Genomic DNA, 25,618 nt, shown 5'->3' with positions numbered 1-25,618 from the left:
TGAGTTAACACAGCTACGAAAAACTTATAATGTGAACCATAAACAAGACTTGCTTGGTTTTATGCGATTAGCTTTGAGGTATATCGATGCATAGCCTTCATATAGAATCTTTGTAGCAGGATATTACGTTTGCTTCATAAGGAAAGGTTGTTGCTCAAATGTTTAAAGCGAGTTTAAAGTGTGCCCATAAAATAATTAACTTTTAAAGCGACCACTTTTTCAATTACGCAGTTGGTGACATAAAAACAAGACTTCAGTGGCGTTATTTACGCTCAAGGTATCGCATGATTTAGTAAAGTTTCGAGATAATATTGTATCATATAGTGCAGGGGTGCCCAACCTGTCGATCGCGATCGACTGGTCCATCTCGGACTGATTTTAAGTCGATCGCGAGGGTTGCAGAAATTATTTAAAATACAGTGTACAGTGTACATAGATGACTTTATTGTGTGAATTAATCATCATAAGGATATGTTAATAAGTTCTTAAGTAGGCGCTTTGTTACGTTACAATAGTAATAGTTGCAGTAGTAATTGTTATTTTGTTCTGGTACTCGCTATGTCTTTGCTAATTTGTATTGGAATGGTAGATCTCGAGAGTTGGACTACCTCAAAAGTCAATCTTGAGTCAAAAAAAGGTTGGGAACTCCTGATATAGTGGCTTGCGGAAAACTCGTGAAAAGCCTTTTTGCTTGTTTGAAACATTTGTCTTGTAGGCTAATTAGAAAAAACGCATTAAAACAAAATATGCTATCACGAAATACGCCATGATTACCATTTTTACATGTTATATTGTTACGACTGCTGTAACCTCATAGCTGCTCACATATGACAAGATACGATGGTGTTGCTCATTTTTACGTGAGCAGATTACAACTGCTGTTGTTGCAGCTGCACCCCGTACGTTTATTTAATGACAAATATGTTTCTGATATGTTTTCTGTAACATGCACATGCAAGCGACTTTGACCGGACTTTCAACGTGACCATGGCAACGTAGAACCGCCCCCACGTTCTGCTAATGGAAACTGTAGGCGTAATCTGATGTGCAGCGATGCGTGGGTTTCGTCACGATCAAACAAATTGTTCGGTTCGCTCCCTTTGTCTGAGTTGCATAGGGTACAAAGTACATTGCTTGCACGTTTGGTGTAACCGTTTTAGTTATTACTTGTTAGGTAATTGGTGTGTATGCAGTGGCTAAAATGGATTTGGCTCAAATCAAGACCAGGGTAAGGTTTAACTTTGGTCATGCAATACCATTATTATGCATTTTTTTGTCTTCAAGTTTATAGGATACCGTTGTGCTTACCCTTGCTTAAACCAGGTCGTAGTTTGCGTTTTTACTAGAAATTACCTTTGTTGCATACTTGTGCTATTAAGTTTATAGAGCTCTTTCTGGAAAATGTATTTATTTGCTCTGAAAAATACATTTGCCAGGCAAGCTCTATAAACTTGATATTATGCCTGACAGCAATAGCTTATACATGTGTTAGTTGTTTTTTGTGAGATGCATCTATGTCCAGGGCAAATATTTTAAATGTGTCCTGTTGATTTCTTTACATTTTTACGAAATCAACACTTTTTTGCAGCTTGTAAGCTTCTATTCAAGTATTCAAAAGGCAGTGTTTATTATCGGTGGTTCCATAATTGTGCTAGCTGCAGCAAGGAACTCACTCACATGGTATGTATTTTTGTTTTCAATGTGGTCAAACAGCACAACAAAACAAAAGATTACCAACCTATTCATGTTTAGTAAATTGTTTGTACACAGACACAATTTGTGAGCATGACGATTAATGAAACCAAATTGACTTGAGAAATAGTTTTAGATCTACAAAACTTTTCATGGACTAATTTAGCAACCTCGGCCTGCGAAAATACTGCTCTAGAACAAAAATGTGTTAATACAGAAGTATTTCTTTAATGTTTGCTTGACATATTTATTTAAACTTTTGCTTTAGGCATTTAACACGTTTGTGGGGGCTATCTCATGACTTCTGGCAGGAATCATGGTGGAAAGTTATGAACATGTGTGGAAATGATGATGCCACAATAGCCATTATAGGTACATAATAGTTTGGAAAAAGATAATAATATTTATAAATTTTGTTTACTATCTGTAAAGTAAATATTGGTTTCGTTTTTTTTATGACACTTCAGTTATATGGAGTTTATTTTTGTTTTTATTTCAGTCTGTACTTTTATTTTGTTGTGTTTAGGAACAAATATTGCATCAATTTCCATCTTTTGGGGTTTCAATGCATTCCTGATATACATAGATGTAACTGGAAAGCCTGTATTCTTGCAAAAATACAAAATACAAGAAGAAAAACAAGTCCCTGTAAGTCATCCTCAAATCTGCAAATAGAAATATATTTAACCTTATGTAAGAAGTAGGTCACAAACACATTGTTGTACAACTTTGTTCAGTGCTAAGAAATTAAAAATTTATAAAAAGAAACAATTTTCTCTTTGTATTTTGCAGGTGGACAGGGCGAAGCTTTTGCGGTGTATAAAAGTTGTAATCTTTAACCAGTTCCTCAGTTTCGTTTTAACTGCTTTGTTTTATCCACTCTTTAAATGGAGAGGAATGTCAACTGGTCTTGCTCTACCAACCTTTCAAGTGGTATTGTTCCAGCTTGGTGGTTTCATTCTAGTTGAAGAAGTGCTTTTCTACTACTGCCATAGGTGAGTTATGTAACTATGCAGATTTTTTTTACTTTTTAAAAATACATGTGCAAAATAAGGACTACATATTATTACCTTTTAATTATAATAAACTGCATTTGGATGTGGAGCTTTCTTTAAAATCATGAAACTCTGCAGTATGTACTGTGTTTACCTGGCATGTCACCCAATAAATGTCAGTTGATTTGTTATTTGAGTATTAATCCATAAACTAATAATGCATCACAACTAAGTCACTAATATTGTGGCAATGTTTTGCTTTTCAGACTTTTGCATCATCCAAGAATCTATAAACATGTTCATAAAATGCACCACGAATGGACTGCGCCTATTGGTATTGTGGGAATTTATGCTCATCCCATAGAACACATAGTAAGTTGTCCGAAAAAACTCTTTTTCTTTTTTTAAGTGTATAACCGTTGTGTCCTTTACAAAATCTGTTTACAGCACCATTCTGGTATAAGTAATGTCTCAGTGATTGACTGATATTTGTAGGTACACATGATAAAAACAGGAAACAGTTATGTCATATGCCCTACATCGTTTAATGTCGCACATGTGATTGTGTTGTAAGCACTGGCTGTTGTTTAATGAACACTTGTTTAATGAAAGACTATTCTTACAGTTCTCCAATGTAATCCCAGTATTTACCGGCCCTCTACTCTTTGGTTCCCATTTTGCAACTTTGTGGTTGTGGACTGTCATAGCACTTGTAAATACCTCCAACTCTCACAGTGGGTATCATTTTCCAGCTTTTCCATCTGCAGAACAACATGATTATCACCACTTAAAGTAAGTTATCTATTAATACAACTTACCCAATGATGTTTGTAGCCTTTTGTGTAGATCCAGATATATATGATTATATCAATGCAATAGCAAGATCATAAAATATGTTGCAAATTTTTTTTGGGGGGGGGGTAAAGTTTTTTTTTTGTAATGCACTGATAAATAAATATCAATTTGTGTTGTGTTTATAAATGCTGTTTAAAGTTGCTCATAACATTTGTATAATTGACAAACCAGTTGACACAGAAATTTTGGTAGACATTGAATTTTAGCAAAAGGTAAAGCTGTCAAAAAATTTGTTTAAGAATACTATGCAACATAATTCACAGTTTGAAATATTATCTGAAATATATAGCAGAAAAAAGCATAAATATTGGTAAAAAGGATATTATTTCTACTTGCGTAACTTGAAATGCACTGTTATCTCATTGAACCAAGTGGTAAATAGAATACTTGTCAATGTTTTGAAACCGACATGTTTCCCTGAAGTTCAGCATCATATGGCCATCACTGCTGCTTTCACAACATACACTTCCTTCCGTATTTTGCACAAGGTTAATGCACAAAACCTTTCTTGTAATAATATGAATCACAGTACTATAGTAAAACTCACGAAATATATTTGACGAAGTAAAATTTGTGTAAAATAATTTTGTTGTCTTATTCAAATAGAATCCATACATAATAGATTTTTCTAGCCTACGTCTTGCCATATTGTGGTGAATGCTTGGTGACCGGCTGATTCGGTAAGGCGCCTTCAATGGGCCTGGTGTACTGTGATGTAGATACATAATACACATATTTATAAAACATACATATAGTAGTTGACAAAGGAATGCATTTAAAGTAAAAAACAATTGAACTTGACTGATTGGGTTTCATGCAAGTTGCCTCTTGTTAGTTGTCACACAGACAAAATCAGTCATGCATCAGTCAATCAGGCATAAATAAAAAATAACTGCTAATCTCAGACAAATTTGAGTAAGCTGCCGATAGTTCACACTGTTTGAAACAAAAAGGCCTGAACTTAATGTTAACAATTATTGACCTTATTGACTGCAGATCACACCATGTAGAAAATACAAGCACTAGTATTAATGAAATAAAATACAAAATTGTACCACTTTACCACCATAAAATTGCAGCGTATTATAATCAGTATATGTTTTGCAAGCGTGCAGTCACAATGACGTCATAATTCGCTACAACGCAATATTTTTTGCAGATTCAATCAGTGTTACGGGGTTCTTGGCATTTTGGACAGACTTCATAACACGGACGGAAATTTTAGGGCCAGCAAAAATTACCAGCGTCATATCATGCATTTTAGCTTAGAGCCAGTGAAACAATCTTTTCCGGACGAGGTTCCACCAAAAGCCGGAAAGTCATCATAAAATGCGTGTCAGTTGTTTATGGTATATGCCTTGTATCCCTGCTTGCCAATTTAAAGAGTAATCTTATTTTTGCTGTTTAATTATGCACATATCGTTTTGTAGCCATACTTTAATCCTACGTAAGAATATGCACGTTTTTTGCAAATCTACCAAAGCCGTCCAGTATCTTTAACCTACAATTCGGCGAACTAACGGTATTTTGAAAAGTTAAAATTCAATATGTTTCCATAACATGCCAATCTAGGTACCATGTACTCATAACTAATAAAGTTCAGTTTGGGAATTTTTTTACATTCCATGAGACAGTACCATAATGTTATAAAGTCGGTTTATAAGTTAAGGGTGTTTGCCCTGAGTTTGTTTAGTTCAATTGCATTGTTTGTTTGTTTGTTTGTTTTACTATGCTGTGTGGTGTTTGTGCAATGTTACCTGAGATTATACATACACTTCAGCAAAATTAGTTTTGTTTAAAAAAAATAAATTTAGCACTTGACTTCTATTGCTTGACTTCCATCTCACCATAAATTGGCCCAAAACGGTTCACTAGAATTGTCCCTCAAAACCATTTTTGCTAAGATGGTAATATGCTGAAAATTACCCTAAGCTCTATTTTTGTTGGAGACTCGCATTTATTTCACCAAGTTTTTGACTATGCCCCACTCGTTGAAAAGTATTACACTTTCCGTAAACCATCCACATGGTACATCGCTTTTTTTTCAAAATGCAATTTTCAGTTTTAATTACGCACTACGCTTCGTGAAATATGTACTGCACCTCAAGTTCCATTCGCTGCGCTTATTGTCTACGGTTGTAAGTATCGCATATGTGGTGCAGTACATTTTGTACACAGCAGTTGATGTATGCTATGTATCATGTCGTTCGTTTGTTGTTTCCATTGAACTTAGGCTTTGTATATCTACCAATAAAAGCAATTTGTAAAGTGTTAACATTATAGCAACGATGGCAAAATGGACTAGAACAACCATCCGTTAGTTGATAAAAGTCTCAAGAGAACTTTAGCAAACGAGTTCGATTCGGCCGATGGCTAAGACTTAACCATAAGTGATCCTACACCTTGAAGTCACTAAACGTTACGGTGTACTGTCGATTAAAAATACGATTTAGACATTTAAATATGCTGCGACGTGAAGGGCAGTAAAATGCATTAAAGAAGTCGACCATAGTACGTCAGGCCTGTTGAAGACGTCATGCCGAATTAACCGATCCCTTAAACCAGGGGTGGGCAACCTTTGTCACCGTGGGGCCAAATACAATTGCAATAATTAGATCACGGGCCGCACCTTTATATGGCACAAGGTGATTTTACTTCGTTGCATACCAAAAATGCCTTACTACAAGTAAAATTCGCATTTGATTCTCGCTGCATATTGTCAGGTCGCAGAAAAATAGCACCAGGCGCACTAATCTGCTCAAAAATATAGAATAATTGCACTCGTTTGCCAGTAGAATCGAACCCACGGCAGAAGCCTTGCCGGGTTTTGCGCTTTACCTATAACTGAGCTTTACAGGCTTACCACTGAGCCCGTCGGAAGTCGAATCACAAGCACGCCATCAATTGCGAGCTTGGCTTACTATGACTTGTAATAAGTGTGCTGTGATCGCTGGACTGCAAGAACGCTTCAAGTCTGATCCCAGTTATGAATTTATGTTAATCTTAACTAAACTAGTCAACCAACTAAATAATTAAGATCGTGTGACATTAGGGGTGGTTGGGCGCTTGGTTTTATTTGTCGCACGAGGGCGCTAGCAAGCGCGGAATTCTCCCAATTTCGTACTGCTGCAAGAACTAGGCGGAATAGGCTAAATCGTTTACCTCACACAGACAACAGAGGGAAAAAGATCAGTATTCGTTTTTACAAGCGCCTGGGTTTGAACCCTGTAAAATATGGCACAGTTTCAAATTGCCACGACAAAAAATGGTCTAACAAGTCATATGACTTGGAACATTTTTCTGCAAGGCTTGCTTTATTCTGATTATACACATAGGTGTTTTTTGCCTTACACAATGCATTTTAATATTTGTATCTTAAATACAAAGGCCTAACATTACAAAACAGCGCATGTTCAATTAACACATGTACCAACGCTGTACTATTAAGTATTTTAGGGTCGCAACAACCCGGAAATCCCCCTATTTTCATAATTCGTGTTGATCATGTACAAAGGACCACGCGACTTGTAGGAATTCAATGGGAAGTTGTTGCGAATGCATGTGTCGAAGTTGAAGATGTCCGACATCATGCAATTGTTGTCAATTCCGTTGCGCACGGCCCTTTAATCCGAGCGGGGTGCATATCAATGTTGTCACATGTCGGTTTGTAACAGAAGAGTGATGAGTGGTAAAAAATGAAGTTAAATCCTGGATCAAAACATAAACTGTACGCAACATTACATTATAGAATCCGTTAAGATTTAATTTCTCGTCAAATGTAAACAAATTGCACACTGTATGTACTGATACAAGGCATGAGATTGGTCGAAACTGATACAAGGCATGAGATTGGTTCATATAATGACCAACATGAAAACAATTACTGAAAATAATCTTTAGGTCTATGATACAGTAAACCAGGGGTTCTTAACCATGGGTACGTGGGGGAACGAAGCACCAAAGCAGGGGGTACAACATGAAGTATGAAATTATACGCTTTAGGCATATCTGTGAAGAATGCGCAACAAGTTACTTTGTTATATGTCTTTGACTGATTGTTTGGTGTGTTGTAAATATTGTTGAACTTGCAAGACTGTTTTAGTGCATGCATTCAACATGAAAGCTATAAATACACTTAGTTTAATTCCTATTATTGCAATTGTATTTACTTCCGTCGGCCATTGTAGACAGGGGGTACGAGAAAATTTCATGAAAGCTCAAAGGGTACGAGCGCTAAAAAGGTTAAGAAACACTGCAGTAAACGATAGTGAATATATGATGCGCGTTGTTTGGTTGTGATGATTATGAAAAGTGTTCGTTGGTAAATTTAACTTGTGCATTTTGTCAGTATGAAGAAAACAATTTTGAAGTTTTTCAAACGGCACGGACATTACTGTAGACTAGGGTCAGTTAAGCGTCCAGTGATGAGATAGAGTGCTTGGTCGTTCTTTTCGAGTAACGCAATGTTGAAGGATTGCAACCAACTGTGAAACTGCACTCGAGCGAATAGTAACGCGTAGCATCTTTTTCGAGGGAGTGCTCTTTTGGTAACAAAATGTTAAATGTTTTTTTTTTCAAGTCGTTTATTTACCATGGCATAATATACAAAAAATAAAGTAGGAAAGCTAAGTAGAAACTTCGTAAAATGTTTTCATTTAGGGTAGCTTGCAAACGTTGCGACAAAAAAGGGATAAAAACCGATGTAGAAAAAGTCCTCAGTGGCGCAAATCAATATTGACTTTTATGTCGTCTCCTTTCCTGGTTAAATGAGGACAAATATATCAGGTAATGTCTAGGGAAATGGCGCCTAAACAAGAGGCACGTGTGTTTCTATACATCGTGTGGAAAAGGGTGGTTTAGGTGCCTGCCACATAAGCATTTTGCGTACACTTTAGTTTCAGCCAACGCCTGTAGTGATTTATGTTTGTCCACAGGGAGTTAATGAGACACATTTAAAAATGTATTATAGTAGAATGCTGTTTTAAGAGCTTCTCCCAAGGGCTAAAAAGTTGCCAACAACATTACGATTGTATTGACGAAATGAGATTAGTGAGGATAGATAAAAAAGCAGCTTTTAGGTTGTTATATCCATTTCGGACAAGTAGTAGATACCCAAGATGTTATATTTGAGGTTAGAAAGGCGTGTCCTTACAAGCTTGAATAATTTAAAATAGTTAACTCCCTTGCACGTATGTGAGAAACTTTCGATTTTCTGTTCAACCCAAAATGACATGTATACTTGGACATCTTTAGGTAAAGTCTAAGGGTTGTGTCTTTGTTGCCTAAAAACGAGACCAATCTGGACTGTCGCAAGGGTTCAATTCACTGTAGGCGATGTAACGCCGAAAGCACGCAATTCCTTTGTGCTGTAAGCACCCAATTGTAAGTTAGTTTTCTTGTTGTAGGTACAGACATACCACGATAGTACCAGCTTTTGCCCGAAGGCTAGACGAGCGCGCTGAGGCGTTTCGGCGCTTCTGAGCTTATCGTGCTTTTTTTGCTTTGCTCTTTAACTTTTTGTAGCAAACACCGTAGATTGCCTGCCGTGGCGCTTTTGCCTTTGCTTTGTAGTGTCAGCTTACTTACTGGAACGGTTTGTGTTTCAAGATATGCGGCGTGCGATGTTTTAGTTGATCTTTAGCTGTCTGTGGTGGTTTTGTCATGTTTTTCAGTTAACACAGCATTTTTCATATAATTGTCTAACTTTTATCATGTAGCCTAAAATCTTTACATCAGTTTGTGTCAGTCATTTTCTTTTTTCGTCCAAAAATGGTTGCTACCTGTTTCTGTTAGCAATTTGTAACACAAGAGAAAATACAATGCGTGGCAAATGCAAGGTGTTTTTCCGGTCAAACGTAACTAAAGCTAAACAATGTTTGCCCATTTTAGCAACAACTATTCCGCCATGTGCGATATATATCTCGAAAATAATAGGGTTTTTTTCCGCTGCAACAGCCAACCATATGCTCTTAATTTTGAAAGTCTGTGGAGTCTGTGGCATTGGTCTGTCATATTTATTTTAAGATAATTATAGAACGTCCGCTTTAGGCGGTAGTAAAACTTTCGCATAAAATATTGCTGTGTTGTTGTGTGATACATATTTTATATTTCCAAGCCGTTCAGCCATATTACCTTTCACCCACGATTTCTGCCATTAAATATCGTTTGTAATACTGATAGATAGTGCTGCTGTATATCAAAATTATTGCTTTTAATTTTGTTAACTTTGTTTTGTTAACATCTACGGTAATTACGCTTAAGAACTTGGGCCCACGCGGTGCTTAATCTGAATATCAATTCCCGCCATTTGTCGCCTTAGGCTTCTCTCTTAAGGCCACCAATTAAACTTTGCATAAATACTTCTTTGTATGAGATTAAAATTTAAAATAATTACGCGCAGATTGCGAAACATCATGCACAAAACCGCGTACCGGTTGTTTATACAAGACTGCAGGTTATAAGAACTAATAAGTTTTAGAGTTGTACATTACCTATGTTGAGATTGCGTTACAACTGTACAAGACTGCAGGCTACAAACAACTGAAAATTTCAATGTGTACATCAAATATGTAGCGAATGCTTTACAACTGTACCCACCTCTCTTGCAAAGGATGGGAAATATGCGTCATATTCCATGGACAAAAAACATCCCAATAAATATCGCAATATTCGTGTGTTCCGAAGACTGTTGGGCATCCTTTTTGTTGAAAAAAATTACTGGTGAAGTGTATGACTCACTCAGAGCATTTATGGATGACGGCTTTGGCTTTGTGTCGCCTTTGAATCAACAAAAACCTCGCCTTTAGTCGTCACCCCCAAGGGTAATTGAGATTTGCCACGTGTATTGCCTCTGAACACGCTGGGAGCGCGATTAACAAAACAAGTCTCTTTCACATCTACGTGACCAGAGCATGGCGCGGGTCTGTGGTGTTGTATGACGTCATAGACCACGTGGATCTTGAATGATCAATAATTCAGCACTGCACAAAATGCTGTGCTTCATTATTTTTTGCTACGAGGTTTGATCTCACTGTCAAGTTTCTTTTTCTGGCTTGAGAGATTTGTAGATTGCGTGACGTCGACGTCACAGAGCAGACGCTACGCCTGAATGCCCACAATAGAGCAAACGCCTTGGTTAGAAACAGAAAGAGTTGTTTTTGCGTCTTATTTCGCCTTGGGGTGCTGAGACCTTTATTAAAACTAGTTTTAAGGCTTTATTTATTTGACAGTGTTGTCGTGTGTGTTATATTTAAGTACAATGCTATACTTCAGAATTTGGTGAATTACAGTTTAAATCAGATTTAGATAGCCGCGCGTTTAAATATGTTTGGGCTTGTTATTGAGCAAGCAGTGGAATGCGTATGGAATATGGTAACTAATGTTTGTCAGTAGCTTGTTGTTTGCTGATGGAGTTAGCTATTTACTACGCGTTTGTTGACACAGGCGTTTTTTTCCGACAACAAGAAATGAAGTTGGAAAGTTAAAAGAAACCAAAAGCCAATAATACAAAATTTAGTTTTTGTTCTTGATATGACTATCTTAAGGTCAATATGTGCATGCTGGAGTGTTTAAAATATAATCTTGCAAATGTTCTTTAACTATTGTGGTGCGCATTGGTTAAGTCTGTGTCGCTGCGAGCATATGTTCCACTTCTAAACCTATGTTGCGAAATAATGCACCACTAAATGGATATGATTGCTTTTACCAGGAACTTTAATTGTTCAAAAGTTAGTTAAAACCATGTTAGTGCGTTGACTATCTCAGGGTAGGAATGTATGTAAAACATGCTAAGCCATGTTGCCACTAAAGCTTACCCAAGTGGTCACCGTAAACGGATACAACTTGTACAAACTAACAGAGCGTTCACACACACACTCGGGACTGGTCAGTGTGTAACCAAGTTCAACATGCAGCCTGGCTGCACAGGAAATTGCGTTGACACGCAGCGATTCAGCATTTGGGCCAAATCATTGAGCGCCAGATTTGTTGTGATGTGACTGGTGTGCTGCAGCAACGTTGGCACTTCTTATTCAATATACTGGATAGCTGTAGGCGCTTAAAGTGTTTTGTAAATTACAAGGAGCAAGTTACGCAATACTTTTTTCAGTTTAGCAAAGAATTAGCAGTATAAAACAGGTGCCCAATTCAGAGTACGTTTTTAGACTTTGAAATTGCTCATAATGGTTTAACCCTGACTTTCAACAGCCAAATATCTGAGATTTGCGTTGATCGAAACAGACATGAAAAACGCGTGTAAGGGTGCAAGCAGGTAGCCATTAGGTAATGTATATCCATCACGAGTTAAAACTTGTTCGGTGTCAATGATGTAATGTTTGCATCCTACCAGGCCACATGTTCAGATTATGTAAAAACTTAGCCAAAGGCATGTCCTTTTACCTATTTTACACGAGTCGCTTTGCGATGGCTTGTTAGGAGTTTATACCAGCTCAGCCACATTGAGTTGTTCATTTGTGTAGGTTTACGTACAGCAGTATTGCATATGCAAATTGCAAAACAAAGAAAAAGTTGTATGTTAACAGTTGGTGCATGATTTAGGGCCGATGGTGCAACCGGACGTCAGCCAGCAATACAAAGCACATGACAGTTTAACGATCGTAGCCAGATAATGTCGTAATTTATTTTTGTGCCAGTGACGTTAATCCATGAAAATGTTTACATGGGCCTGTACCGTTAAAATGGGCAAATGAATTTCCTCATAAGGTCGTCTATTCCTTAAGATCTTCGGGTCGTCTATGCCAAAATATCGTTGCATAAAACGCACGGTACCAGTTATTGCTGAGACAATTCGCTATATTAATTATTGTAGGGTATGTCCCTTGTTTTGTTTATGAGAAATGCACCCTTGACGGTTTAAGACAGTGGTTCTCAACTGGTGGTCCATGATGACTTTTTGGGTGGTCCACAGGACGTCCACTAGATTTGTTGATAAATTAGATACCATTGCATATCATTTATTGAAAGACTATCAAAATGTAAGCTGTTTATAATTGTATCTCACTTCTTTAAAATCGGTTTTAAAGAATTGTGTTTCGAGCCCGAATGGTTGTTTCGTATGCGTACGTTAATTTTGCTCCAAAAAGAAATGGTCCACGACGTTATTTTTACTGGGCCGGTGGTCCATGGCCCGAAACGAGTTGAGAACCACTGGTTGAAGATGTTTTTTAAATATTTTTGACGGCAAATAGCCCCACCGAAATAATTGCTACAGAAAACAACTGCAGTGTAATCTGAAGCATCCTTTCTAGGACGTAAATCTAGCAGGTTTATTACGTGGGCCGCAAAGTTCACATGATTCTATTGTTTTTACTTTCCAGTGTTCCCATTTAAGGCATCTGTAGGCACTGCACGCTGCGTCTGTAAAAGTGGTCAGGTGCATTACAATAGGCCAAAGAACCCCGGTTTGAGATTGTCTCTCGATTTACGGAAGAAGTGTCATATATTCATACAAAGCGCACGAACTCCTTTTAGTCATGGGAAATTTCTTCGGCAACAAGAAGGCTAAGACCGAAGGTAAGTCTGTGTTTTGCTTTTGCTTGTTTTATGAAATAAGCTGAAGGGATAAATCGTTCACTTTCGCTGTGTAACAAGTGAATACTGAGACCCAATTCGCACCGCTGCTTAGTTTATAAACCACAAACGTAACTCACTCTTGCATGTTTTGCATATATGTAAGTTGCCTGGGCATTTCAGCTATATCTGATAAATATAAACGAACTTTTTGTGTCCTATTGTCAGAACCGTTTTTATTCACTCAATAAACGCAACGTATTTTGTTCTGGTAATGCACATTCAGAGTGTTCATTTTTAAATCCCTTGAGCTTATCTTAACTCTTACTGTTAACGGGGTTTTAGAATATCGACGGCGCCATGTTATCGAATTATCTACATATATTTTGAATATCGGAAAATGACTCTTGAGGGGGTTTCCAACAAAATTGGGCATCGTTAGAACATGCTTATACCAGGAAAGAAAATGATTGTCAGTTTTTGTTTCAGTATCTGTTTTTCAAGTGTCTATCTGTTAAATGAGAAGCCACTTCATTGGCGGTATACTGCAAATTTTGTTTGGTTTTTGTGCAATATCGACATGGTGTATATGCTACAGCTTAATTGGCCATGTCATAACATGCGTGTCAAGTAACTTTTTGCACATGTCCGGTTTACCAGAATTTACCAGAAATTATGCGACTTTGACCTGACATGTTATCTGTAAGGTCAAAGTGGTTTCTATCACGCAATGATGCACGCATGAAACACGAATCGTTGTACATTTGACTCTCCAGTGGGTAACCTAAACTTTCAACGCCGATTACGTCCGAGGAGAAATATGGATGAGTCAAGTTTACATTTCCTAGCATCCCGGAAACGTGTTTTTTACCGGTTGCCATGTAACCGTAACAGATACTTCCAGGTATCCGCCCATACCCTTGTTTTAAACACAATGTCCTTAACAGTACCAGTTGGTCAGATTCGTCTACAATCATAAGGTTTAGTGGTTTTAAAACTGTGGTTCGTGAATGACTTTCTTGTGTTACGCAAGCATACTATACTTTATTTTGATTCAAAAACTAATTGTTTGATTCATGTGTGGTATGTGAGCTCGGTAAGAAATCTCCAAGTGGTACGCATGTAAAAAAAGTATATGAATCACTGATTTAGATCATTGTAGTGAAAGTAATAATTGAATATTAATTTAATGCAGATAAGCAGATCATACATTTGATTACCAGTTAGGTCTGGGTCGCACCTACGTGTTAAACAGTTTTCAGCAGATAGACCTGATAATCTAGCCTCGCGGCTTTCGGCAACAGCTATACGAAACAGTGAGAAGATACAGGATGCATAGAACCAAGCAAAACAAGTATAAATGTTAACCCTATTCCCACGACTTGTATATATTACTATTTGAAAAATGATATGTGTTGGTTATATTCAAGATAAAAATGTTTAAATTGACAAAATATCGAAACAACAATTTACCTTAAAGTACCAATATAGCTTTATTTAAAAATGCTATAAAGTTTGACCTTGCTTAATTTTAAAAATCTTTTCTCAGATTTTTTACCTTATTTGACCGTGTGTTGATTAGACCTTCTAATTTGGAGATAATAATCTTCATCTCATGACTAAAGAAGTCTTGCATTTTTGTTTTAATGTTGCATAAAGCCACGCGAAATAGCCTATGTCGCAATAATTACGTAACTCTGTTGTGACGTTGCTGCAAAACTTTCGACATCGATTGACTCTCTGTGTATTTTGTCGTCAAAGGTGTTGCGGTATTTCCCTGATAAATAATTCATAACGTTTGACGCTGTCAGTGTGGAAATTCATTCCGCTGTGGAACGTTTTAATAAAATCGTCTCGACAATTTGCAAATCTGCTAGTTTGACATTTTTGTTCTGTATTATAGGCACCTGCAAAATCCTTTCTAAGTCTGAATACCATTATGTCCCTTCTGCTTGCGCGTTTTTTTCTTCAAAATAATTTGTTGAATAAAAGTAAATGTTGGTGTACCATAGTGCCAAGTGTAAGACTTGTTATTAACCATCATGTAGGCTTAAACGCTTTCATTAAAAAGAACATGTTCACTTTGCTTTAAATAAAGCAGTCATTACCTCGCAAGCTATGCTCTGCCGACAAAATCACAGGAAAAGTAACATTAGGTCCTATTAACATTCATCATTAATAATAACTGCTGCAAAAAAATCGTTTTGTACTCACAATTAAGCACCAGATTTTTTGCACGTTTTTTGTTGGATTTTGTGCCGCCAAAATTAATCAAGCGTAAAGCGCGACCATCTAGGCGTGTTAAATGAATTTTACGCTGATCGCAGAAGATTTAACCTCCTAACTAAAATATGTCACGTATGTTTTGCGTTCCGTTCGGTCATGTGAAAAAATACTATCTTCACTTACGCAATGGTTTTTCGCATGGCTTAGCCGGAAAATTGCTCTTCGATATAGTATCGCTGGAATCTCGTTTTTTGTGCAATTGTTTCTGGGGGATGGTCGATTTTGTTTAAAATCCAAGAATTGTTGTCAAAACTACACCAACGTTGTTAACTATCATTAGACACCTACCAACGTAAACCTTTTTACCCAACCGCAAACTTTCTTGAAAAAATGGAACTATTTTTCGCACTCATCGCTACTACAGCTAGCTGCTCGGTTGGCAAATTGCTTGCAAGCGCGTTTCGTCTGTAGACTCTGTACTGATAAATTTGTGTTCTTCGTCTCTGTAGTGTCACCAAGCGTCCGAAATCTGCAAATATTTTTAACGCAATAAGACGTTAATGCGCACGTTATTTTTGACGCGAAATAACCTGTTTCACATTACCATAAATGTATACTCCTGTCAAAATGAAAACTATTAAATTAAGTAGTTAACGTGATAAAGATGGCCACAAACTTTTTATTGTATACTTCGGTTACTTTTGTATGTAGGCCTCCTGTAAAAATAGTATCATAGCAAGTAGAAACTATTTCTGTTTATTGGGATCTGAACAACTTTGCAATGTTTTTTTTTTACAATTGTACGCCGTTTTGTAGAAGTTGAAAACCTGTATTTTACGATTTAACATTTCGCATAACAACTAAAATACACCGCAAAATTGTTGTTCTACCAACTTTCTGATTGAAATTGATTATTATGTTCAAACAAGGCCCGCAATCGTATGCTTTCAAAACCGCTTGTCGCTCAGTCAAGGCTTAAAATATGCTGTGACGCAAGCAACCGCTTGAAATTTCTCTTGAACCCAAATTTGGTGTTGCACACTACTCTGCGATTCAAGCTCAGTCTTCTCTTCAACTCCCTTTTGAGGTGCTTGGTTAGGCCCGTCTATGCTATGATGTCACCGTGAAGCTAACGCTTGGATGGCATTGTGTTCAAATTTATTTTTTCAACGCCGATTTATGGTCCAGACTTTTTTTGCCGGCTTTATGTATGTTTTGAATTCTTGTTATGCATACGGAAGCAAAGCTTAATATATAGGTGTTTTTTGGCAAGGTAACCCACTGCCTTTCTACTTCGAGTTTTAGACGTATAAAGCTTATGTATGTTCCAACAAAATAGGAAATAGGGTTTTAATAGTTGTCCTTATCAAAAGATTTCATCCAATTAAGCAGAATCCAGCAGCCATCAGTAACTGCGCCTCAACAGTTTAAGTGACTCTTAGCAAAATCAACATAATCTACAAATGATGGGGCCACTCAGCGTGGTCGATATTACTTATGCAGCGAAGCGTCCAATTTCAGTGATAGCGGGAGCAAACCAACCCCTGGTGCTGCGCGTGAAAGCTAGGCAAAAAAAGCCTTTTTGGGAAGAAGCTTCAGTATTTTTAGCCACAGGAATGCGCGTTACCTCGCTCCAGGCGGCTTAAAATTGCTGTTGGTTATAGCAGGGCTGTTTTAGCCGTGCAGTGCTGCCAACTGACTGCGCTTGTAGTGGTTGAAAGTTAGTGGTCTTATATCATTGTTTTGGTATTGTGACGTTATACAATGTATTATTGTGTTACAATTAAACTTAGAATACTGCTGCTTTTTGGTTGCAGTCTCTAGTAGACTTTGCCTACCGAAGTACGTTTGTTTGTTTATTTATTTATACATTGTTGGTGGCGTAATAAGATATATTTGGCAAAATGAAATGACATAATGCAGGGTAACGTAACACAGCCCTTGGTAAATAACTGTATTGTTCGGGGCGGCGTGATATGTTTCTCCTTACTTTGTTATTTGGCAACATATGCTGATATTTGCCAGCTATATATACCACTTGGTAACTGGTTAACGTTGGTTGGCAGCTTTTTATTATCCTGTAACTAGAAGTGGCAATATAAAAATATTATGATTGTAACAATTTTGTGTGACATTTCGCGTCTACTAAACGTTAGTAGCTTGAAACGTTATCTGCAATATGCAGAAACATGTAACGTTTAATGAATGACAGGAAATGGAAAATTGCATGACAGCCGTAATGTATGGACTCGTAAAATTAAAACTAAACAAATTAGACGCAATAGAACCGGAATAAAACTACAGGCTTAAATGCTTTTGCACGCAATTAGCCTCTACTTTGAAGGGCTTAATGGCAACGGGATCCATTTTAACAACACTGTTGTTGAGTTACAAGGCCCATTGAACCTTGTTGACATCGCAGACTTACATGGCCAATTGTGCAAGACTTTCCAGTTTTATGAGCATTCGATAAAGCTGTATAGTGTTGCCGCTGGTACTGTACAAGCGATGTTTATATCCAGTGAATATTAAGGGCGATATTTTAGTAAGATTAGGTTGCCAAAAACAGCAATCGGTTCACAAGGAAAGAGTGTTTCTGTGCGCAGAAAGTAAATGATTGACTACCTGGCCAAAAAAACGCGCCAAAAGTTATCGTTAAATGTTGTGTAAAACAGTTACCATCGTTGGAATTTAGTTGAACGTTAAAAGTTTTCTAGCTTGGCCGCGCCCGTTTTATTTGCTGTGCTCTGTGCAAACATTGCAGACACCATATTGGACGCGCATAGGCAAACGACTGTATACGATTGTGGGTATTTCTCGTTTTCACAATGATTCAACAGGAAAGCTGCCTCCGGAGTGACTATCATAGTCCGTTAGTCGCTATGGTTGTGAGAGAAGATCAACTAACGTTTGTTGAAATTGTTCATTGCTTTCAGAGAGTCACATTTTAAACCAGAGCGTTTTAGCAAACAAGTGTTAAGTGATGGTGTGTTCTTAAGTGTGTGAAATGGATTTGCAATTGTAATTTCGCTGGAAATGTATAGTCAGTGACCCAGATAAGCACATTCGTTAATTATGCGGCTTCGTCGTGTATTAGGATATCCAGTGTGCAATTAATTTCTTGCACGGCGACTAGTTCCGCCATACCACCGTGCGATTATGTGTTGGTAATTGCTTGTCACGTGATATATATTGGAGCCCGGGTGGCCACTAAAGTCCTTTCTTTCGCATCCGCTGATGTAATGGCTAATGGACCGGTACCTTGAGGCCTCGCTACCTTTCTTTTTTACTCATTTCGTTGGTGGGAAATAGGAGAAACGACTTTGCTCATCTCATATTTGGCTCCTCAGTTGGTCGTAGGTAGCATTTAGAGGTGCGCTGGTGCCGATTTATGTTCGCGATTCCTTTCACGCAGCAGGAAGTCAGTACAACAGGCTCGAACGGGTTACGCTTTAACGCTTGTATGGGATCTAAGGTTTACCGGTTTACTTAACGTAGCACCAATAAGTCGTGAGCATGGTGATGTTGCTTGGTTGCGGATGTAAGGCAAAAGCAAAACGTTTTAAAAAATGCAGCTCAGTGTTTTTTGTGCTCTCTGTCAGTCGTAAAAAGCAACAGACTGTGCAAAGTGCAATAGGATTTGTTTCGTAGCTATAAATTATGATAAAACCTGTTTAATCTAGTCACAAGCCTTGGTATTTGTGCTTGCGAACAGCATTGTAGGAGATTGATGGAAGTTTCCATGCTACCAAGTCGAAATTTTCGCTCAAAACATTTTGGCCTACTTTGCTACATAGTTTCTAGCTGTTTAACCACCCCGTTGTCTTCCGTTTTTAGGAGGTAAAAATAAAAAGAAACCCGAAGGCGAAGGTAACGCTGACCCAGCATCAGGCGAAAATCAAGCAAAGACTGAAGACCAAGCACCAGAACAAGCACCAGCAGAGGCTCCAGTAGAAGAAGCCCCTGCCGAACAAACCCAAGAAGAACAAAGCCCAGAGGCAGAGCCACAAAAGAGTGAACCTGAAGCTCCAGCAGAAACTCCAGCAACCGTTGAGCAGTCAGCAGTTGAAGAGGTAAAAACAGAGGAAGAGACGCCAGCTGAACAGACTGAGGAAGCAAAGCCTGTCGAAGAAGAACCACAGCAATCCGAGGTAAAAATAGTTCCATTTTACAGTAGTTTTTTTAAGCCCTTATGTGAACCACCATTGTTATCGAAATGTGGAATTGTAGGCCTATAACTCAAATTAGTTTAGGATAACTTGGTTAGGTTCTGTTTTATTAGGTTTAACTGGTCATAATTGTATGCGTGTATTGGAAGATTGACTTATTAAACTTTGAGCGTGCTGTTATTATTCGGATGTTGATTGTTGTCTTGGTTTATGACGTAACAGCGAGGTAAACGTTAAGCTCCACTCATGATGTTTTTCTCCACTCTTTATCAGCTCCTCCCGAAAGCAAATATTGTGGGTGTTGTAACTTGTAAACTTGTAAAGCAACAACAGTCGTGCGAATTTGTCTAGCAATAGAATGTTATTGTGCTGATCGTTCACCGCCAATAAAGCCTGTAAATATTTTGTATTAGACAAGGCAACAGTCATTGGTTCTGTAATAAAGTTCAAGGCAGTAAAAAAGTGTAAACCATATAAAAAGTATGCCCGTGCACTTTTAGTTTCTTTTTTAAATTGTTTTGTCTGTCTTTCCAAACCACGTAAACCTAAGATGCATGATATTTTGTTGAATATTGCAAGGAAGGCTTGTTTGTGTGCAGGAACCACCTAAAGTCGAAGAAGTCATCATGTCGGACAAACCAGATATGTCAGGAATCTCTGCTTTCGACAAAACCAACTTGAAACATGCCGAGACGGCAGAAAAACAAGCACTGCCCACCACAGCACGTAAGATACATATTCAAGCCACTTAGGCTGTGTTTGCCTTGAGCTACAAGCATGTTTTACTCATCAAAGACACGCTTCTTATTTCTGCTTGTGGAAAATAAATGACTAGTATGGTGTTGCGCGAAATATTTAGGCAGTTAAATTCAATAGCTAGAACTTTCCAAAAAAACTGGTTTCAATATGCAAGACCGGTTTCGAAAAGCTGAGGAAAAATGTAAATGCAAAATTTGGTTGATCAGCTTCCGTTGTATTGTTTTAGAAATCTCCGATGAGAAAGTGCGTCAAGAAGCTGCTCAATTCGACCAAGCTCAAATGAAGCACGTCGACACAGTAGAGAAGACAACGCTGCCTAGTCAGGAGGGTAAGTTTAAGGATAGAACAACAACTTGCTGAAGTAATACAATAGTTGTGTGAAGTGAGCATATGGTCTTAGACATTTCTGTGTCAAAACACGTCGTATTGGTAGTAATACACCTCGATTGACATGTCAAATGGAAATTTTCTACATAAACGTTAGATATGTCATGTGGTAACATTTCCACCAATTCACAAGCCTTTTCTGTGGTACAAGCTCATTTCAAACACTTACGCACAGGCGGCGCTCTGCTGGGAAACCAAATACTGTGATAATAGGTTCGCCGTGCCGATAGCAGCGACAATATGCCTTCCGGCTGCATAGCGGCGCTGGCTTGCCTATCTGTTATCCGCACCGTTTAGTATATGTTCTCCGCGTATGCTGTGTTGTGGCATGGCTTAAGAACCGGCTTGTCCGTAGCAAGCAGCGCGGCTTTGTCATTTTCTGCTTTCCTGTTATTATGCAGCAACAATTATACGCTTCTTATACGCACAGCACTTTGTGTAAAAACCCGCACTAAGCAGTTTAACGTTGATACGAAAACTTAAGACGGTTTTTGCCTGTAATGTAAAGAGGTCTTTAGTTGGCATCAGTTCTTTCACAAAGCTGTTGCCTAAAAAAATTCTCCTGCCAATTGTACCAGTATTATTTACACCTTTTTAATAATAAAACAGGCCTAAGTCGCGTATTTAAATGTGTGTACATCACTTGAATTCCGGCAACAAATTAAAACAATGGACCAATATAAACAAACAAATCGTACATCACAAACGAACCAGGATAAATGTACCATCATTTTTATAACCGACGGAAACAAAGGCAATATCCGACAGTATATTACTGCAGTATAATTTGCGGTTTTGGCCCATCTAGCCTTCAAGGGCCTACGGCTATGTCAGTAGCACTTTAAAACAAATGGAAAATCATGAACATGCCGAACAAGCAAATGTGTACATCCTTTGTACTGTACATGTCCATGTTAAAGCCTAATTACAATGTCAGAACATATTTTCCATCTTTGGAGAGAGTTCTTAAATTTTAAATCGCTTCTGAAATGACAGCGCGTCTTACCTGTTAAAAAGGTCAATCGTTCTTACACAACAAAGGAAATTAACTGAGACTTCCTGATTTCGCTATACCGAAAACAGAGCTTGACAAATCGTTGGGCCCGGTGACCTCAGCCACACAAGTAAACACACATTCAACCCAGCACGCCAACCCATAACAAAAATTGACCAAGGCGCAATTCCGGGCATATTTTCAACATGTTACTCCTTATGCGTTTCAGACATTGCCAGGGAGCGCGTCCCACTGCAGGCCGCGTCTGTTTGCAAGGAGAGTCTCAAACACGTTGAGCCAGAGGTGAAGAACCCCCTGCCAAGCGGTCCCGGTAAGTTTATGACGTCATAGTGTGGTGACGTCATATGTTGATTTTGTCTCCTGGAAAGGCTGCCTTTGTTCTTTCGCCCGTCTGAATGTCTGAAAATTTGCGACAACTGTAATGTTTAACTTAAGACGCTATCTGATTACATGGCATGTTTTTTCATGGGGCATACAGACGTGATTTTATAACAACTGATTCGTAGAAGAGTGTGGTGTACCGATAGCATACTCCCTGTTACTGGAAAACAGGGAGGCCGGCTTGTCATGATTCGTAAGAGAAGGTGCCAGTTGATGCTTTCATGACGATTTTGCTGACAAAATTCCAGTTTCCAGTACATACACACTTGATATTGTGTTTTTGTTGGCACAATTGGTTTAATTACAATTTTACTGATGTATGCAGATATTGCCCAAGAGAAGACAATTGAGAACATCAATTTGTTCAAACGCGAATCGCTCCAGCACATTGAAACTGTCGAGAAGAATCCATTGCCGACAAAAGAGAGTAAGTATCTTACCAGCAATGGTGAATCTCATATAAAGCACCTAGGGTCCTAGAGTATAGACAAACTTCACAATCAAGGCACTGATTTTCACTTTTCCCAAACGGCGCCAGTCGTGACACAGTCCGAAACCGCTAGACACTGCACGCTTATGTACACAAGCAGCCTTGATTGCTTTCCACCGTGAGGCTATTTACACTGTTCAGCCCACATGTCGCAGAAGAGCGTCTCTTTGCGAGTCGGACAAACAACGAATCGCGTTTTGGCGTGGCCTGCAATCTTTGGCCGGCATTTCCGTGTTTGCTTTCTGGGCTAGGTCGCTGGGTAAAACGCTCGCCCAAGCGATTATTGCCCGTCAGGTATTAAAGCCCACGTGTTTGACAAAATGCCTTTCATCAGATAGCTTTTCATTATAGCAAGTTCTCTGCTAAGAGGTAAACCACAAACCAATGCAAGTGATAAAGACGCTAAACAAATAATAAGTTAAATGTTCCCATATAAAAATTAAAGAGACCCAGTAAGTAGCATACAGGGCGATATATGGAGAGATGGTGCTATATTTTGTATTTTAACCCAATAGAATGAGCAGGGATGCGAAAAAACGTTGTTGCTTTAGAAACGTTTTACTTCCCGCCAGGCAGTTTTCAAATTTAGCCGAATACGACACGTATGCAAACAACTCGTTTTCTGCACCTGGTGTATACTTTGGGTCTCGTATTCAGGTTTTGTGGCGACAGCTATATTTCCTCTGCAAACTTTAAGCATTATCTTCTATGGATTGTCGTAAACTTCGACCTTTTTAATATCACGCTTGTACATACAAGTCTTTTACATGTCGAAAAGGGAAATCTCAACTAAAGGCCTATGTCAGTGGTTCCCAACTCGGCGAATTTCTCACTTAAAAACGTAAAACATCCCAATAGACTACATAGTAGTTGCTTAAGCATACAAAGATCATTTAAAATTAGGTCTTGTTTCAACTCCACAGATTACATTCCCAGAGCTGAAGTGTCTATTTACAAACCACATGTACAACTTACAATAAATTCCTCCCCGAAAGTTTTAAAATTCCCCCCGGTTGGAAACCACTTGTCTATGTAGTATATACAAGTAACTTTCAAGACAATAATTGTGCTATTTTTTTGCAGCCATTGAACAAGAGAAAAGCGAAACCAGTTAAAGCATCTGCCACTGAACACTGTTCACGGAGCAAAGTGATTTGACAAATTGGAATCGGAAAGTTATTTGGTCTTTTGCCGGGCTTATGTAATCCCTACACAGTTTCAAGCTTCCGTAGCAGGGCACAGTTAGCCCACCACTTAACCTTATATACGCCACATTCCTTAACGATAGCGCTGTTTTGTTTGTTCTATGATAAAAAGTACTCTGCGGTATCAGGGGCGTAACGTTCTTGCGTTCACGCTTGGTCAGTTTTTACGCTTTGTTGATTACCCGCAACATTTTGCGATTTTCTGTGTGGGCCAATATGAGGTCCCTGGCAAATCAGTGTAGTGTAAAAATTCTGACCTAACAAAAAGTGGTTTTTGTGCATTTTTTGAGGCATTTATGTGCGCAGTGCATTACTATTACCATCGACACATGGCAATTATATGTCGTTGTGTATATGTGTTACGGAGCCGAGTCCATGCTCTTATACAGCGTTCTGTTCCGATGGTGACCTTTAATTCCAGACGTACAATTGAAGACATGACTGCGTAAAAGACATTTATAAAAATTGATTCCCGAAGTTATAGACTATACAGGAACCATTTAGTTGTAAATTTGAAAAAAATGTCCTAGTTAAGTGCTTTTTTTGGAAAAAAATTGTTTTGCTTTATGGTTTGCGCCTGGATTTAAAAGTTGTCATTTGAACAACGCCTATGTTTAGCGTATTCTATATACCCACTTTATATCTACTTTTTTGTTTATTAATTCGACTTTTTCCAATTTCACCGTAGCGTTTTTTCACTTCACTTCCAAACAAGTAAAATCATTCCAAATCTATTGATTACTCGCACTTTTATTTTGACTTGATCAAAAACTTTAGAAGTCTAACCCCGCGTAATCATGACGTAGTACACCTGCTTTGGGCGATAATTGGCCTCATGTAATTCCCTCATGTATGTATTGGTCTTAAAACACCAACAAGGGCCTCTCGTGACTGCCAAAACTTTAGAGCACACCGCCCAATAATGTCGAGACTGACTGCTTATGTGAGATTGTGACTCTGAAATTGAATGCCCTGTTTTTGTGCTGTACATATACCACACATCTGCCTTGCATCGTTACTATTGACTACTGGGCGTTGTTGTGTGTGCCCCGGTACGTGCCGCAGAATGCCGCTAATGAATTGATTCTATTTCATAAGCCAGCCTCTGGGTGGCGCTATACTCACTTATCCCCGATTACTTGCTTTCGTAATGCTTTTGGCGTAACAACGTTTCGAAAGAACTGGAAATGTGATGCATTGTTTTGTGAAATAATAAATTTGCAAGTATATGAAGCAGGCTTGGATGCTGTTTGTTTAAGTCTTAAGTTATAAGCAATAGGATACTACCCGTTTGGCAGGAATTACCATATGTACATACACTTCAACGGAAGGAAGGTCGAGCAGGATGTCCCAAAAGTCATTCAAGAAAGCCACGGTTACAGACCATCTTTATCTTTGATTTTTATTGCCCACAGCTTTCAGGTAAGTGGTTCTCAACTGCTGGTTCCACTAGTGGTCCATGATGACTTTTTGGGTGGTCCACAGGACGTCCACTAAATTAAGTGATAAACTAGAGTGGATTGCATATTACATGTTAAAGGAGTACCAAAATGTTACCTGTTAAAAATTTATTTCACCTCCTAAAAATTAGTTTCAAAGGATTATGTTAAGTCCAAACGGTTGTTTCGTATGCGTTACCCCAACTTGCTCTAGATTCTAGAGTCTAGAATGAAATGGTTCACGATATTATTTTTACTGGGCCGGTGGTCCATGGCCTGAAACGAGTTGAGAACCACTGTTTTAAGCGTAGGCTACACAAGCAGTAGGCCTACTCGAACTGACTTAAAATTTTCTCAACCGAAAAGTTGAAAACTGTAAAGTTTTAATAGTGTATGGTAGCATTAGTGGTTCTGGCCTGATTAATAGTCTTCTTGACTCAAAAACTTTGCCATTCTAGAAAAAGAAAACAGCGATGG

At 38.3% G+C, this 25,618-nt stretch overlaps 2 protein-coding genes and 1 long non-coding RNA gene across 3 annotated transcripts; 2 read left to right on the top strand and 1 right to left on the bottom strand.

Moving 5' to 3' along the window:
• Positions 1 to 831: 831 nt before the first annotated feature.
• On the top strand, positions 832 to 5,822 carry LOC145238106 (fatty acid hydroxylase domain-containing protein 2-like). Its single transcript, XM_080101169.1, has 8 exons — positions 832 to 1,228; positions 1,589 to 1,680; positions 1,961 to 2,064; positions 2,219 to 2,340; positions 2,485 to 2,687; positions 2,954 to 3,059; positions 3,313 to 3,479; positions 4,702 to 5,822. Exons 1-8 carry the CDS (start codon positions 1,202 to 1,204, stop codon positions 4,868 to 4,870), a joined length of 990 nt encoding a protein of 329 aa, XP_079957295.1. The 5' UTR covers positions 832 to 1,201; the 3' UTR covers positions 4,871 to 5,822.
• Positions 1,905 to 3,377, bottom strand: LOC145238108 (uncharacterized). Its single transcript, XR_013862080.1, has 2 exons — positions 3,311 to 3,377; positions 1,905 to 2,357 (listed from the first exon to the last, which is right to left on the bottom strand). It is a non-coding gene; the product is annotated as an uncharacterized LOC145238108 (long non-coding RNA).
• Positions 5,823 to 12,861: 7,039 nt separating the features above from the next.
• LOC145238280 (uncharacterized) lies at positions 12,862 to 24,935 on the top strand. Its single transcript, XM_080101403.1, has 7 exons — positions 12,862 to 13,073; positions 19,134 to 19,447; positions 20,065 to 20,191; positions 20,451 to 20,552; positions 21,835 to 21,936; positions 22,333 to 22,434; positions 23,581 to 24,935. The coding sequence occupies exons 1-7, from the start codon at positions 13,034 to 13,036 to the stop codon at positions 23,610 to 23,612; spliced, it is 819 nt and encodes a 272-aa protein (XP_079957529.1). The 5' UTR covers positions 12,862 to 13,033; the 3' UTR covers positions 23,613 to 24,935.
• The last annotated feature ends 683 nt before the right edge of the window (positions 24,936 to 25,618 follow it).

This window comes from Phallusia mammillata, chromosome 7 (genome assembly GCF_965637545.1).
Source record: "Phallusia mammillata chromosome 7, kaPhaMamm4.hap1.1, whole genome shotgun sequence".
Lineage (NCBI taxonomy): Eukaryota > Metazoa > Chordata > Ascidiacea > Phlebobranchia > Ascidiidae > Phallusia > Phallusia mammillata.
Note: the sequence above shows the minus strand (reverse complement) of the source record. Positions and strands in the feature narration are given on the sequence as shown.

Bases quoted from the DNA above. Each gene is read 5' to 3' on its own strand.
- LOC145238106 (XM_080101169.1), top strand. From the start codon at position 1,202: ATGGATTTGGCTCAAATCAAGACCAGG. The intron at 1,681-1,960 runs GTATGTATTTTT...CTTTTGCTTTAG, and splicing joins GCAAGGAACTCACTCACATG to GCATTTAACACGTTTGTGGG. The intron at 2,065-2,218 runs GTACATAATAGT...TGTTGTGTTTAG, and splicing joins TGCCACAATAGCCATTATAG to GAACAAATATTGCATCAATT.
- LOC145238280 (XM_080101403.1), top strand. From the start codon at position 13,034: ATGGGAAATTTCTTCGGCAACAAGAAGGCTAAGACCGAAG. The intron at 21,937-22,332 runs GTAAGTTTATGA...TGATGTATGCAG, and splicing joins CCCCCTGCCAAGCGGTCCCG to ATATTGCCCAAGAGAAGACA. The intron at 22,435-23,580 runs GTAAGTATCTTA...ATTTTTTTGCAG, and splicing joins TCCATTGCCGACAAAAGAGA to CCATTGAACAAGAGAAAAGC.